The 17,081-nt window shown below is 39.5% G+C and overlaps 1 protein-coding gene across 1 annotated transcript; it reads right to left on the reverse strand.

Moving 5' to 3' along the window:
- Positions 1 to 14,480: 14,480 nt before the first annotated feature.
- On the reverse strand, positions 14,481 to 16,602 carry LOC107479813 (reticulon-like protein B2). Its single transcript, XM_016099912.3, has 5 exons — positions 16,227 to 16,602; positions 15,443 to 15,623; positions 15,211 to 15,352; positions 14,978 to 15,047; positions 14,481 to 14,887 (listed from the first exon to the last, which is right to left on the reverse strand). The coding sequence occupies exons 1-5, from the start codon at positions 16,429 to 16,431 to the stop codon at positions 14,718 to 14,720; spliced, it is 768 nt and encodes a 255-aa protein (XP_015955398.1). The 5' UTR covers positions 16,432 to 16,602; the 3' UTR covers positions 14,481 to 14,717.
- Between the last annotated feature and the right edge of the window lie 479 nt (positions 16,603 to 17,081).

The raw sequence follows: 17,081 nt of genomic DNA on the forward strand, positions 1-17,081 counted from the left end.
GTACGTGAGGTTTAGGCTCTTCCCCGGTTAAAGTCAGGTACTGAGCATCGCACCCATAAAACCAGCAGCGCTGCCACTTGATGGAGGCTCCTTTATTCTAAAAATTCAGCCTTCAACAATGAGAGAGCATCGAAGGTGGGAAAACACAAAGTGGGGGAGAGATAGACAATCGCACCATGGCAAGGATCTATGGTTTTGGAACCGGAAATAGTATCAACGTTTAGAGAGTGAATTTTTTACTATTTTTTTGGACAATTTACAGGAAGATGTTTTGAAGAAGGAATTATTTCATATGTTCAAGTGGACAGAACGGATAATTGATATATATCTGTCTCATAAGGAGAAACCTGGATGGATACATTTATTTGCTTTCATAAGGTTGATAAACCCATATTTTATGATGTATATTGTGCTCAATCTAAGTGATTTATTCAACCCTTCACATACTTATTCATAGAAATTGCATAAGTTTTGCTTTCCCTTCCATATTATGTGATATATATGAAACACATGTTTTCTATTCTTTCAAAGTAATTATTTTAATTATCCTTTATTACCATTCGATATCGTGATTTGTGTGTTGAGTACTTTCAGGTTTTATAGGGCAGGAATGATTTAAAGGATGGAAAGGAAACATACAAAAATGGAAGGAAAGCACAAATTGGAGTTTTAGACCAACCGGCAGTGACGCGTCGGCATGGACGACGCGAACGCGTGGTTCGCACGAAAGATAATCGACGCGAGCGCATGGATGAGGCGAACGCGTGACTTGCAAAATACAACTGACGCGGACACATGACTGACGTGACCGCATGGAAGAGCGACACTCCAGATGACGCGACCGCGTGACTCATGCGGACGCGTGACGTGCACGATCTACAGAATTTGCAGATCTCGTTTCCAGCGATTTTTGGGCCCTTTTGGCCCAGATCCAAATCCAAGAGGCACAGATTAGAAGTTATGAAGTGGGGGAATGCATTCAGGTGGAGAATAACAATCAGATAGCGAGTAATTCACATTTTTCATAGTTTAGATGTAGTTTTTAGAGAGAGAGAGAGGCTCTCTCCTCTCTCTTAGGATTAAGATTAGGATTTATATTAGGATTAGGATTTATCTCATCTTCATATCAGGTTCAATATTCCTTTATTTTGACTTCTCTTATTTTTAATTATATATGTTGCCAATTTGGCTTAATGACATTCATGTTATGATTTTCTTAATTAATATAATCTGAGGTATTTCAGACTTATGATTGTTTTCTCTAATTTATGTTATCGATGCTTGGGCTCTATCCAAATTATTTTCATTCAAGTAGATTTTATTCCCTTTTGGCTTGGTTAATTAATTGGTAACTCTTGAGTTGTCAAACTCAGCAGTGGTTGAAATTGGCAGATTCTAACTGATCTAGATCGCTCTAAAGCTAGTCCTCCCATAGGGATTGACTAGGACTTGAGGATCAAACTAATTAGTCCATTTGACTTCCCTTTGCTTTAGTAAAGGCTAACTAAGTGGGATTAAAACCCAATTCTCATCACACCTGATAAGGATAACTAGGATTGGACTTCCAATTTCTCATATCTTGCCAAGAGTTTATTTTATAGTTATTTATGTTATTATAACTATTTTAATTTTACTAGTCATTTAACATACTTCTTCCTTACTTTCAAAACCCCCAATTTACAAAACTCATAACCAATAATAAGAACATACCTCCTTGCAATTCCTTGAGAAGACGACCCGAGGTTTAAATACTTCGGTTATCAATTTTATCAGGGGTTTGTTACTTGTGACAACCAAATGTTTGTACGAAGGGATTTTCTGTTGGTTTAGAATCTATACTTACAACACTACTATATTTTTATAAAATTCTTTACTGGCAAAAATTCTAACGTCAAAATGGCGCCGTTGCCGGGAAATTGCAAACGTGTGCCTTATTATTGGTTATTGTAAATATTTTTCTTTTACTTGTTTATTTGTTTCTTCTCCTCCCTCCTCATTTCTGATAACTACTATGAATTCTCACCCCTCTCGCTTTGAGTTTAGTTCTAATTTTGTTGCAAGGAATGGAAGCTATAACAGGACTATGCATCAAGGTCTAAGCAATCAAAGATGGATGGAGCCACGAGGATCTGATCACCCCTTTAGGCAATAACATCCTCCTAGATATCATGGACAAAGACCATTCTACAATACATGCCCAACTGATAGATTTGGTGGACCACCTCGTAGCTACCAACAAGCCCCACCTTGTGCTCAGAGACCATCCTCTCAAAATAACTTCGAACCACCACACTCACACGCTTCTTTTCACCATTCACTACCACATGATCCTTATCCGCCCCAACGCCAATCCATTTACTCCCAAGAACCACCACTCCCCTATGCGCCATGTCCATATCCATCAAGCCAAGAATCACAGGTTCGCTTCGAAAAATCAGTAGACCCATTTAATGCAACCCTTCATCAACTGAAGCAAGCAATAAATTAATTATCTTCCAGACATTCGGACACTCAACAGACTCCCATGGCTTCATGTGGAGAATCTAATGAAAAACATAGCGTGAAGAAGACACTAGAAACTCCAGTGGACAGCATAGAGCATAACTTCGTACTAGAACAAGTAGAGGACGCTGTAATTGTAGAAGAAGAAGAAGAGTTGGTTAAAGATTTAGGAGATGCCGAACCGCCACCTAAATCTAGAGTTGTGGAGAATTCCGTCAAGAATGCTACAATTGATGCTAAGGAGGATAGTGCACAACCCTCAAAGCAGGTATCTTATGCAGAACTAGATGGAACTACCTGAGACACATGTTTCCTTGATAATGATGATCACAAGTCAAGTTCTCTTAGTATTGAACTTGCATCCGCAAGTGAATTCCTGGAGACAGAAGAATCTTCCCCAAGTGAATACGAGGATAATGCAGAGGTCGACTTTTCTCAACCTCCCAATTATGACTCAAGTGATGAGGAAGATATCAGTGACTTTGATCAAGATATGGTTGAATTGGAAGAAAATTGCCAAGAAGTGGAGGAATTCACAGAAGACCACAAGGGAGTAGAGCTTGCAGAACCACTGAAAACACTGATCCCAATGCCACTACCACCCAACACAAACTTCAAGTGGGTAAAATCCTTGACCTTTATCTTCAATTTTCCACTTGAATATGGTTTGCTTGAGACAGATGGCCAGCTTAGAGCTCTTTGCAACTTTAAGAGAAAAAGGGAAATGACTCGCACTCAGCGCTGGTATGCAAGATTCAATGAGGTTTCGCACTTCAATTTGAGGTGCAAGAATTGGTGTCAAGCTTAATTGGAAGGATCTCGGAAGCTGTTTGGTCACTGCAGTGAGAATTCAGATTACTTATCACCCGGCTGAAAAAATGCAGCTCAAGACAAAGACGGGTGTACAAGTAGAGTTTGGGATCCTGGAATCTATTCTACCATTCAACACTCTGGGAGCCTGCAAGCCTGTTTGAACTCACACAAAGGCTTTACGTACTTTGTTTGGGACCCCGGAGGATGCTGGCATTCCAAACACTGGTAGAGATTTCTGGACGAATTCAAGCACAAGCCATCATAGCAGGAAGCTCATCAAATGTCCAACTTAAGGACTTTAACTAAAAGTGCTAGGTGGGAGACAACCCACCATGGTATGATCGTTCCCCCTCTATTTTGCTCTGTTTTTGAATTTTGTTTGAACCCGAAGTTTTTTCATGACATTCACTGCATTTTGCATTCTGCATACTGCATAAAAAAAAGAGAGCACGCGACGCGACAGCGTCACTGACGCGTCCGCGTTGCAAGTGCATTAAAAGAATAGGAAAGTGAACAGAGAGTCACGCTGAAGCAAGGCTGGAGGCGTGCCTTTAACACAATTGTTCCACGCAACCGCGTTCCCCATGCGATCGCGTCAATCTCAAAAAAGGCCTCCCACGCGTCTGCGTCACCCACGCGAACGCGTGATCTGGATATCGACGTAAAGATCCAATGCCCAGAAAGTTGGGCTGGAATCGTGGGGCTATTGCGCGTTTAACACTAATAACCCATGCGTACGCGTCCCCAACGCGAACGCGCCACTTCACAACACCCATCCCATGCGAAAGCGTGAGCGACGCGATTGTGTCGCACGGATATTATGAACCCCAAACCAAACAGAGAGTTGCGCTGAAACGACGCTGGAAGCATGCGTCAAGCACAAGTTCTAGCGACGCGATCGCGCGCCTCACGCGTTCGCGTCACCTATCTTACACCCAATCCACGCGATTGCGTCAACCACGCACCTGCGTCGACCCTATTTCACCCTACTCACGCGATCGCATCCTCCACACGTCCGCGTGGATTCGCGATCACTAACCCCAAGTCACGCGAACCCTTTTCACGCATGTCCCCAAACCCTACCCCCCTCTCTCTCTAACCTCTGCAACTCTCTCTCTCAACCACCCCAGCCACCACCTCTCGCCCCACCGCCGCAAACCCCATACCGCCGGGACCTCCACCGCTGCGACACCCAACCCTTCCTTCTTTCCTCCTTCTTCTCCCCCTCTCTCACTCTCCTCCACTACCGCCCCCCACCGTAGCCTACCTCCGACGGCCACTACCCCACCGCCGCACCGTCGTGCTTCACCTAGCGCCGCCGCATCATCACCCATCTACCCTCATCTCTGCCCCATCTCATTGCTCTTTACGCACCAGGTTCCGCCATACGGTGATTCATCCTTGCGACTCATTAGTTCATTTTTCAATTTTTGCTCCGCATAGGCTAGATAGAGATGCATGTTTGTAGTGGATTCTAGGTGGTTAGGTAGCTAGGATCTGGATAGTGGATTTAGGCCTGATAATTGCACCGTTCTTGTTATCTATTTATCTATTCTACAATTTATTCTGGCTATGATGTTGATCCTGTTCATATGTTGCTTTTAACAGTTACATGCTTCTGTTACACTGCTCTTTCTTATTCTTGCTATTTGTGCAACCTTATTTCATTACATATGAACTATTCTTGTTATTTGTTTTCCGGGAACATCCAATTTTAGCCGGAATGCTGCCCAATTTTTTGCAAATTACTTTTCCTTCTACATTCAAGTATTGGTTTTGGCAATTCTCATTTTTGAACTGCCCCACGCATACCAAACCTATTCTTGAATGCCCGGGCCAACATTCTTATTACTTTTGATCTCCTAGTTAATAAATTGATTTATTGATGGTTTGATTTTACTTTTTACTACTTCTATCTCTATCTGAATCATCATCAATACCCTATTTTCCCTACTTGAATATGAGTTGACTGTTGCTTCAAATTGTGAAATTCTTGTTACTTAGGAACCAATCATCATGCCACTTACTCTGACTTTCTTTTTACTAACTCACTGCTTTTCGCTTTCTAACCTCTTTTTCAATTTTACCCATTTTTAACTTTCTAAGTTCCCACTTTACCTTTTCCTTACTTCTTTAAATTAATTTCACTCACGGCATGATTATTGTTTTTTTATTTAACAAGCTTTCCACTTCTAACACATTTTGGAATGTGATTTCTCATCTCCGCTTTTCAACTCCAACACAATCTAAAATATACATTTACTTAACTCATTTCATTTTTCTACTGCTCCTTTGCCACTTCATGCTTATCTTGTTATTTGCCTACTTGTTTCCCTGCTTTTATTCCTCAATTATATCTTGAAAAATTCTGTCTTTTTTTTAGGATGTCTGACTCTCAAGGCAGGGGTAAGGGCAAAGCAACAACTGGCAAACAAAAAAGAGGTGAATCCTCTGGTTCCATCCTTGGCATCTTACATGATGATTCCTGGCGGGAGAAGAACTTTACCCCGCAGGAAAAGGCTGATTAGTTGGTACCTTCAGCTGACCCGGTAAAATTTGTAAACAAATACTGTGAGCTGAAATACCCAACCTTTGCCACCGCCAGGAACCTACACTTGGAAAAGACCCTCAAAATTCTAGAACTCCAGCAGTACACCTCAGATCAGATCAAACAGAGAGGCTGGTTCTTCATGGAGAGGAACCTAACTGAGGTCAACTCATCCTGGGTTAGAGAATTCTACTCTAACTATTTTCTCTCTTCCCTGGATGCAGTACAGCTCAGAGGCAAATAGATTCTGGTTATCGAGGAAGCAATTGAAGAAATCCTCCATCTTCCACCTAAATCAGATCAGCCAGATGGTTACCAGAAAGCTGAGGAAGATATGAGATTCATGAGGTTTAATTGGGATGCAGTAAAGAAGGACATCACTCTTGATCCTACTGTTCCTTGGGTCATGGGAACTAGCACATTGGTACCAAAGGGAATCAGGCTTATATATCTGAATAATGAGGCTCGACTATGGCAACAGATTCTGAGCAACTATGTGATGCCGAGCACTCATGAGACGGAGGTGCCAGCTGCTATGATTACCCTCATCTGGTGTGTGATGACGGGTAAGGACCTTTATCTACCTCGCTTCATCCGGCATTACATGGCCTGGGTCCATGTTAGAGGCACCCTCTCTTTTCCTTACTTGATTACTCAGTTGGGTCGCCGAGCTGAGATCCCTTGGGAGGCTGCTGATGAAAAGCCCCCCGCAGCAGAGTGCCGAAAGATCATTCCTCACAGTCGGAAGTTCCTGGCTTTCGGCTACCGCCCTCCATTTTTCACTGACACTACTGAGGCAGCCACCTCTTCAGCTACCCCTTCTGCTTCCATTAGCCCAGCACCACCCACTACACCCCCACCTGCTCCTGAGTCCGTCTACCGTCTGGTGCACCGACTCTTCGATCGCCTAGATTAGATGGAGTGCCATCACCAGCAGCAGTTTGAGAGATCTGACCGTCGCACCAGGCGACTTTTTGAGAGGTCTGAGCATCGCCACAAGCGACGTTATGAGCACCTCAAGCTGGTGATCCGCTCTGGTGGTGACATTCCCTCTGAGCCCGACACGCCCTCCGACACATCTAAGGAGGAGGTGAGCAATCACGAGGAGGAGGCACCTGCCCAGGCTGACCAGGGAGGTCCCAGCCACACTGCACCACATCATGAGGAGCACCACCAGCTACAGACCACAGATCCGGAGGTTCCTCTACAGACAGAGCCCCCGATTCAGCAGACCACTCCCCCGATCCTCACAGCGACTGCAGACCCTCAGCCTACCATCGAGACACCAGCAGCCCATCCTTCCAGAGATGGCATTTCGTCACACCCTGCTTAAGTGAGCATCGAGGACGATGCTATTATTTTAAGTGTGGAGAGGTCACCATCTCTGGCATCTATTTATTTTGGTGAACTACTACCGACTCTCTTCTTATTTTGTCTATTTTCTGTATTTTTGCACATCTCTCTCTTTTGCTTTTATTGTACTTTTTGCATTATGCACTTTGGGCTGTATATACATCTTGGATATTTTAGCTCGATTTGCACCTTAGTTTACTAGTTATATATTAAGTGGATTAATTAGTATAGTTTACCCTTTTTAGCATATGGTAGTTGATTTGATTGAAAATAAAAAGGAAGTAAGCAAGAGACTTTAACAGAATCAATCCACACCCCTTGTATATATAGCATTACATGTTAGTTAGTTGGCAACATTTCATCAAGGAGGAACACTAAAACTTTAAAGCCATCCAATATATTTTACATTGGGAATAATGGAAACTTTTAAATTCTACTTGCATGACATACATAACTGATATATGATTTATGAGCTTGAGAACGCACAGCCTGTGAGTTTTGAGCTTAATTATATGATTACATTTAGACCATAATTTTTATTCCTGTGTGCTTCACCCTTCTTTTTTATTCCGGTGTTCTTTACTTTGATTTAATCTATATACCCAATATAGAATATTGATACATACCAAGATAGGATTGAGGCCATGTTTGATTATTAACTCACTTATCCCAAATAAAGCCTACCTTGTATGCCATCCTTGTTAGCCCCATTGAGCTTTTTAATCCCCTTCTGTTTTACAACCACATTACTAGCCTTAAGCAGAAAAACAAAATAAAAATCCCAAGTTGAATCCTTAGTTAGCTTAAGATAGAAATTGTGTATAATTTAAGTGTGGGAAATTTTATGGGAACATGGGATGATAGAAAAAGTAGGAAATTGAATTGAACAAGTTATGTAAAAATTTGGGAAGCATGCTCATGTGAAATCAAAATAATTAAATTACCATGTGCATTAAAAAAAATTTATTTCAATAAGGGGATACAAAAAAAATAATTAATTTCCCCAAACACAAAATAAAAAGAATCAATGCACATGGGACAAAGTTAAATTCAATGCATGAGTTTGCAATACAAAGTGAAAAAAAAATTCGGCAAATAGGTTAAGAAACTTTTGATTTGTATAAAGTATGTATATGTTAGGTGAGATCTTAGACTAATCAAGGATTCACTTATTAGCTCACTTAGCCTTATACATATACCCTTACCTCTACCTTGGCCCTATTACAACCTTGAAAAGACCTCATGATTTTTGTATGTCTATATTCTATAATTGTTTGATTGGTTAGATGAAGAACAAAGTTATAGAAAGTAAGGATAAAAAGAATATTAAAGTGATTAACCCAATAAACACTGAGTGACTAGAGAGTAAACACAAAATCTAGTGAGGGTTCAATAGCTCATCACCATATATCTCTGCCTCAATTGTTAATTGTCTTGCAAGTTTGAAAAATATTTTATTTTCTCAATCGTAAAAGTGCTTTAACATTATCTAAGGTTGGATATGCATGTATGATTCCTTGAGAATGTGAATTAATTTAACTACATGTAAAGCTTTATATATAGGTGAATAATAACTAGATTTGCATGACTCATTTAGGTAGTTGCATTTAGGATAGATTGCATTGCATGAGATTCCACCACTTTACCGTACTCTTTATCTTGGATTTAGCATGAGGACATGCTATTGTTTAAGTGTGGGGAGGTTGATAAACCCATATTTTATGATGTATATTGTGCTCAATCTAAGTGATTTATTCAACCCTTCACATACTTATTCATAGAAATTGCATAAGTTTTGCTTTCCCTTCCATATTATGTGATATATATGAAACACATGTTTTCTATGCTTTAAAAGTAATTATTTTAATTATCCTTTTATTACCATTCGATGCCGTGATTTGTGTGTTGAGTACTTTCAGGTTTTATAGGGCAGGAATGATTTAAAGGATTGAAAGGAAACATACAAAAATGGAAGGAAAGCACAAATTGGAGTTTTAGAGCAACCGGCAGTGACGCGTCCGCATGGACGACATGAACGCGTGGTTCACACGAAAGAGAATCGACGCGAGCGCATGGATGAGGCGAATGCATGACTTGCGAAATACAACTGACGCGGGCGCATGACTGACGCGACTGCACAGAAGAGCGACACTCCAGATGACGCGACCGCGTGACCCATGCAGACGCATGATGTGCACGATCTGCAGAATTTGCAGATCTCATTTCCAGCAATTTTTGGGCCCTTTTGGCCCAGATCCAAATCCAAGAGGCACATATTAGAAGTTATGAAGTGGGAGAATGCATTCAGGCGGAGAATAACAATCAGATAGCGAGTAATTCACATTTTTCATAGTTTAGATGTAGTTTTTAGAGAGAGAGAGGCTCTCTCCTCTCTCTTAGGATTAAGATTAGGATTTATATTAGGATTAGGATTTATCTCATCTTCATTTCAGGTTCAATATTCCTTTATTTTGACTTCTCTTATTTTTAATTATATATGTTGCCGATTTGGCTTAATGACATTCATGTTATGATTTTCTTAATTAATATAATCTGAGGTATTTCAGACTTATGATTGTTTTCTCTAATTTATGTTATTGATGCTTGGGCTCTATCCAAATTATTTTCATTCAAGTAGATTTTATTCCCTTTTGGCTTGGTTGATTAATTGGTAACTCTTGAGTTGTCAAACTCAGCAGTAGTTGAAATTGGCAGATTCTAATTGATCTAGATCACTCTAAAGCTACTCCTCCCACAGGGATTGACTAGGACTTGAGGATCAAACTAATTAGTCCACTTGACTTCCCTTTGCTTTAGTAAAGGCTAACTAAGTGGGATTAAAACCCAATTCTCATCACACCTGATAAGGATAACTAGGATAGAACTTCCAATTTCTCATATCTTGCCAAGAATTTATTTTATAGTTATTTATTTATTTTTCTTGTCAATTAAATTACTTGTTCAACCCTTTTTAAAATCCCAAAATATACCTTTGCATAACCAATAATAAGAACACCTCCCTGCAATTCCTTGAGAAGACGACCCGAGGTTTAAATACTTCGGTTTTCAATTTTATCAGGGTTTGTTACTTGTGACAAACCAGATGTTTGTACGAAGGGATTTTCTGTTGGTTTAGAATCTATACTTACAACGCTACTATATTTTTATAAAATTCTTTACTAGCAAAAATTCTAACATCAAAGGTATACTACAAAAGGAGGAGCATCAAAGGCCATAAAGGAGATGAATGGAATGCATTTGAGGAGTAAAACAATCTTCGTGGGGGAGGCTAAGTATAGAACGAGGGTTGCGGGCATGGTAACGGTGGATAACCAGTTTGAGGCTAACAGTGGATGTCTTTAGAAGGATAGAATTGTCTTGGGACATAGTGGAAGCAAAAAAAATTGATGTTCGGAAGGAACCATTGGAGCTAGGCTGGGATGCGGCAAAGATGGTGATTCGAAAGGAAGATGAAGACAAGGATAGAAAGGTAATTTCCATAGATATTTTGGATGAATGGCATGAGGAATTCTTGAAATGGAAAATGGCTAATCCTATGAAAAAAATGGCAGTTACAGTGAGCACGGATTCATTGGGATCCAATTCAATTAGTGATAAAGGAATATCTGAAAGAACAAGAACCTGGGAGTTTGGGGGTATAAGGCATAAGGTAGCTGAGTTGATGGATATAAGTTCAGATAAGGCTCCTTTAAATCATATGAGGCCCAATAGAGGAGTTCAGTTCTTTAAAGGGGAGAGGTATGGCTTGGGCCAAACATAAAAAGGGCCATTTGTTGAATCTAGCCTTGGGTGTTGGGCGGAAGGGGTTAACCCACATGGAGGAGAACCAAGAATGCATAACATGGGGAGGGAAGTGTTGCGGATTGTTGCAGGGAATGGCACTAGCCCAGCCGATGGCATCGCCCCAGCCGACGGCACTGCTGGTACGCGATGTGACCATGGTTCTACTGTGCGGTGTGAAGCCGGGTATATTGTGGTGCGACTCCAGAGGGACTCCTTGGTGAGGGCATTGTGGGTGACTTTGGCTGGTGCGGTAGACGGTGAGGGGAGGGGTGTAGAAGGGGAAGATGTTGTTGTGGATAGTAAGGAAGCGACAGGACAGGGAGCAGTGCGGGCAGAAGCCACTAGCGATGGCATTGATGCTATTTGTGCAGGGGGTGCTATCGTGAAAGGCAATGAAACGGCCGTAATTTTGGGCGCACTCACGAAACAGAACTGCGCCAGGAAGAAGGTTGATCAAGCGGAGGTGTAGCTCCTGAACAGCACGAGGGAGGGGAAGAAAAATACAAGTGTGGTACATGGAATGTATTTGAAGACGAGTTCTGACGATGGGTCGAGCAAGATGCCCGCCGTCCTTAGTAATGATATTGGTGTCATATGCAGGGACAATGAGACAAGGGAGATAACACCTAGTAAGGAGTTGGAGAATTTGGATAGATTAGGACCGATGAGGGGGGCTGAAGCAGAGATATCAGACTCTGAGGATGGAAATACAGTGGTAGAGAAAATCGGTTTGAGGAAAGAAGGGGATTTAAGGAATTTGGAGGATTCGCGGAATTCAAAAAAGGACGCGGACAGTGACAATAATCAAGAAACTCAAGGAGGAAGCCGAAAAGCTGATATGGAAGAAAATAGAGCAGTGGAATTTGGCAGTGGAGTCAGGAGCTATTTTATATGATGAGGATGACGACATCATGGCTATTCTCCAAGAACATAATGAAGTAATTGCACAAAAAAATATGCTAGCAAAACAAAAGGAGAAAGCAAGAAGGAGCCATCCTAAAAACCGGAATAAAGTGTGTAACAAAAAAATTTTAATAATTTTTAGTTTATGGAATGTGAGGAGTTTAGGGGTATTGAAAAGTTGAGAATGATAAAAAAATTTTAAGCGGGAGGATGTTGTGAATATGTTAGGATTGATAGAGACAAAAAAGGAAGTGGTTACTAAGTTTGATGTAGTGTAGGTTTGGGAAAATGATGTAGTGGGTTGGGAATTTGTGGGTTCAGAGAGTGCTTCTGGAGGTGTATTGTTTTTGTGGGATGATATGATATTTAGGTTGGGTAACTACTACTAAGAGGAGAAAGGGTTGTGTGCAAGAGAGGAGACGTGTACTGTATGGGAAGAATTAAATTTGTTCACACTTGAGGGTTTTCTTAGAATGGCGAAGGAGAAATGGCAGGGTTTAGGAGAGATTCATTTTACTGGAACATTGACGGATCTGACGGTACCTTTGAGTAGATGGCATACGAAAAAGTTTAGTGATATTGAGTTGAGTATACAACAACTGGAGGATGAAATCAGGAAGGTGTGGTGTGCTTGGTTGTTGGCCTATGATAAACCATGGTCTGTTTTAAGAACTATTAAGCAACTTTTTGAGAGTTAAACAGGTACATTTGTCGAAAAAGAAGAACGTAACAGGTGATTGTTTGATTTTTTTTTGTTATTGTTTGGAGTTCTTAGTTGGAAAAGAATGATAGAATCTTCAAAAATCAGGAAGCAAGTGTTGCGGAAATAATTATCAAGTCGATTAGGAGCTATAAGAGTGGAGTGATTTTGGACTTTTTTTTGTTGTTGATGACACTGTCGAAAATGTTTAGAATTTATTTGTAATTTTCTTATCTTGTTCTATTTGCTTTGTTGCTCTATCTTGTTGTGTTGAGCTTTTGATTCAAAAAAAATTCAATTCGAGTTCAAAAGAATAATCGAGTATCCGCGATCCGTACTCACCCCTACTATTAAATAAAAAATGGTTTTATGAGTTTTATACTTTTATCATCTACTAGCGACTGGAGATCATCAATTTTGAGTCCGAAAATTTTTTATCACTAGTATAATGCTATAATTGTGTAACTAACAGTTAATTATTATATATATTAAATACAATTAACTTGTATTATATCTTATATTTTATATTTCATATTTTCGTTTATTTCTAATAATTACTTTTAAAATAAACATTTTGATCATTAATCCACCATTTAGTGACACAATACTTTGATCTACTCGTACTAATTCTATCTATAATTATAGCTGCAATTAAGATACTTAAATTTCTTTACTTATAATATTTTTTTCTAATTTTAACCTCTCTTGGTATTTCTTTTTCTTCTATCGAATTTGTACTATATATTCCGGCTTAGTGCGATTATGACTAGTTCCATAGCATGTACCTTAAAAATTTGTTTCAGTTCTCATTTAATTATTTCTTTAATTCTCCTATAAAATAAAAACCATATCGTTTTAAAAAGGCTATACTATGATACAAATCTCATATATATATTCTATTAACACCTCCAAAATCAGTATAAATAGATATGAATTTAAAGATAATTCAATACCGATGACAACTTTCATTATACATGTACTTAGTTACACATATATATAAACCTTATTCCCTTTCTCCTGAAATGCTCAAAGAGGACCTTTCTTTAAAAAAAGAAAAAAAAAAGAGAAATAAATCTCCGACGTTTCAATTCAGACAAATAAATTCTTAAGTAATCAATATTCACCTTTTAAAATGCGAAACATTTAAATTCTTCCATTCAAAAAAAAAAGTATGAGAACAATTAGTCCTTCAGAAAAATTTAAATATCTTACATTTTTAAAACACAAAATATTTTTGTATTTTTAATTAGTCAATGACTTATTTGTTTTTGTTTTCGAATTAAAAAGTTAAGACCTGTTTGTCATTTTTCTCAAAAACCAAAAAACAAGAAAACAGATCAAGGTTTTTCTTGATACATATCATAAGGTTTTTCCACGTTATTACATGATGCTATAAGAGATTCACAAAACTTCCCAAATAAATTTATAAGAAAGGACCGAGTGGACGAAGACCTGCAAAACAAGGGAAAATCAATCATACCGGACATTGCTATAATTAACCTGAAGCCTGTTGTGCAGGAAAAGGCTTTTATAGTATCTTAGTCTACTTCATATTTATCGCTAGTTGTTAAATGACTCAACTGCTCAACCTGGGAATTCTTAGTTTTCTTTTTTCAAAATGAAATATAAAAAACGTGGTTAGAAATTGGAAGGTTTTGGCAGTGCAATCTTTCTATTGAGCACCAAAAAATCCCATTACTTTTCTGTTTTTATAAGAACACCAAATGTCTGAGGCACGCAACAAGTTCTAAACAATTATAAATGAAGAGAGGTCGGCGGGGGCCTGAGTAGTATCAGATATTCACCTTATAACATGAGCCTTGCACACTGATGCCTTCTCTGTTTTACTGCTATCTATTAAAGCATTCAAATAAAAAGGATGTAATTCATGATGCTATAACATACTAGCATGTAATTCACAACATATAGGCGTTTCTTGAGACTAACATGTAAGCAGCAGAAATAAATATATAAGTTCATTCCACAATGTGCACCAAGAGACCCTAAAAAAATAAAATGTATCATGAACTAAACAGGACATCCACGCGACTCAACTACAACATATACTTTGTCCGAACCAGTCCTTCAACCACTTCAATCCTTCTTTTTATCTTTCAAAGGTCCTCTGGGAATCTTGCTCAAAACCTTGGCATCAAACACTGCATACTGCTTCTTAATCTCCACTGTTGCCTTCTCAGCAAAGGAGTCCACCTGGTCTTCATACTTCTCATAGAGCACAGGAACAGTGTGAAGCAAAACAAAGGCTGTTTCAACAAATCACAGAAGCACATTAGAATACATACAACTACTCAAAACGATAGGGATAAAATTCTTAAGCCGATAGACTTCATTACCAATGTAGAACAACGTCAAGAAGTTGCAACAGCTTCCCAGAATGGAGAAAACCCATAATCCAGCAATGACCTAATTAATCACAAAGCACAGACCATGGTCAATACACTAGCAAGTACGTTGGAAATTCGGATACAACAAGCTGCGACTGCATGACGTGTAATCTGTCATTGTCCTCTTTGAAATGCAACAGAAAACCACAAAATAGAGTGAACAAAGATAATAATCTACATACCGTGAGGAACATCTTGAGATCCCTTCCTGATGCAATATCCCGTAATACATCAAGAGCTGTGTTAATTTCAATTCTAAGAGCAGAGGCAAATTGTAGAACAGGGTCCTCGGGAATATGGAGGTTTGGAATCTGAGGTGGCCTCCTAATTACGATCAAAACAAGAAATTTAATCAAGCCACAGATAGGGCAGAAGACCAATGAATTGAACAGAATCATAGCTTTAGCACTTTACTTGTTGATGAAATTTGAGGCATTGGACCACAAAAACAACCCGGCCAGTGCAAAAATCAGGAGGTGACAAACCAAAGTGAGGAGATGGTATTCAAGCAATTCAAACAGAACCCACACAGCAGTCGCAACTCCAAGCACCGTTGCAGATATCTTCTTGTTTCTCCATAGAAACACATCAGCCGCTGTTGCAAAAGAAGCAGATCAGTTCACAGTCAAAACAGCAAACAGGTCAACCTGAGTCATTTTGAAATCAAAACTAGGATAGGCAAAACTTCATGAGATGGGAAACAGAGAATCATTATTTATATTCAACATGACTCGGTTTCTATTATCAGGATAATGAAGAATCAAGATCACAGTCAAGGCTAGTCAAATTCATAGTCAGAGGGAAATCAAGAATTAGTATCCATAGTCAAAATGAATCAACCTCACAAAAGGGGGATCAATATTATAGTCAGGGTGGATCGTCTATGTTTTTCTTGATCGACAGTCATTAAAATTGCAAGAGATGCAATTTTTTTTCAAGAAATGATCGGAGTAGCTAGAAATTTGATGCGCTCCCTTATTGACGAGAATTTAGCGAAAACAACTAAGTTTATTTCAGATCTAGACACAAATGCGATGTACTAAAAAATTGAAAAGGGGAAATAGAATATTAAAACAGAGAGCATGTAACACGAAAAGAAGCACAATCAAAACGAATAAGAACTCAATGAAACCTACTATAAACCCCAATTAGAACATCAAGAACCTAGAAATGAAAGAAAAGGAGAATAATAGCATACGTTTTCCACCACCAAGGACCTTGTGAACTGGCTTCTCCCTGCCGAAGAGCCTGAAGACCTTGTTCTTGATGGATTCAGAGGTGCTATTCTTCTCGTTGTCGGAATCGGAGGAAGACGACGAGTCGTCGTGGTCGTGGATCTTTCCAGATATCTTATCCAACAGCGATTCCCCCTTCCCTTCCTCGTGCTCGTGATGCTCCGCCATGTCTCTCAAAAACACCAAAATCGCAATCCAAACGAACAAACCCTAAACTCTAGATTCCCAATCGAAACGTCTCGAAGGAATAAGAAACTCCTCCTCCTTCACTTATCAAAAACCACACCGTGTGTGTGCGCTCTCTGCTGTGCCCAAAGCAAAAGGTAACCCCTACTGCTATTTACGCCCTCTAAATACTCCCACCCCATGCTTTGATCTTGATCGATGCAATCGTGGCCGTTTAATTATTTGACCCGGGATCTTGCATATTCAAATCCGGGCTGGGTAATGCTCGCCGACCCGTATAGCTGGGATACGAATCCAAATTGACAGTGGATCGTTTTCTCGTTTCACAAGGGCCAAGGGGTCCAAGCCGTTCACTTTTAATTTAAATGACTCTGAATTTTTACGACCGGAAAATAATAATAAATAATAAATAAATAAATAATAAAAGGAATGGAGCTGAGTTCGGACGCGTGGCATTAGTAGAATAATCGGCAATTCAAAGTCACAGATGGAGTTTAACTGCTGAAGAAAAAATGAATCCGGTGTACATGACACAATAGCAGAACACAGATCTTCGACGCGTGGAATGTGTAGGGACCACAACACTATAATCTCGTATGCATAAATTGAATTTCAAATCTTTAAACTGAATT

Source organism: Arachis duranensis, chromosome 3 (genome assembly GCF_000817695.3).
Source record: "Arachis duranensis cultivar V14167 chromosome 3, aradu.V14167.gnm2.J7QH, whole genome shotgun sequence".
NCBI lineage: Eukaryota > Viridiplantae > Streptophyta > Magnoliopsida > Fabales > Fabaceae > Arachis > Arachis duranensis.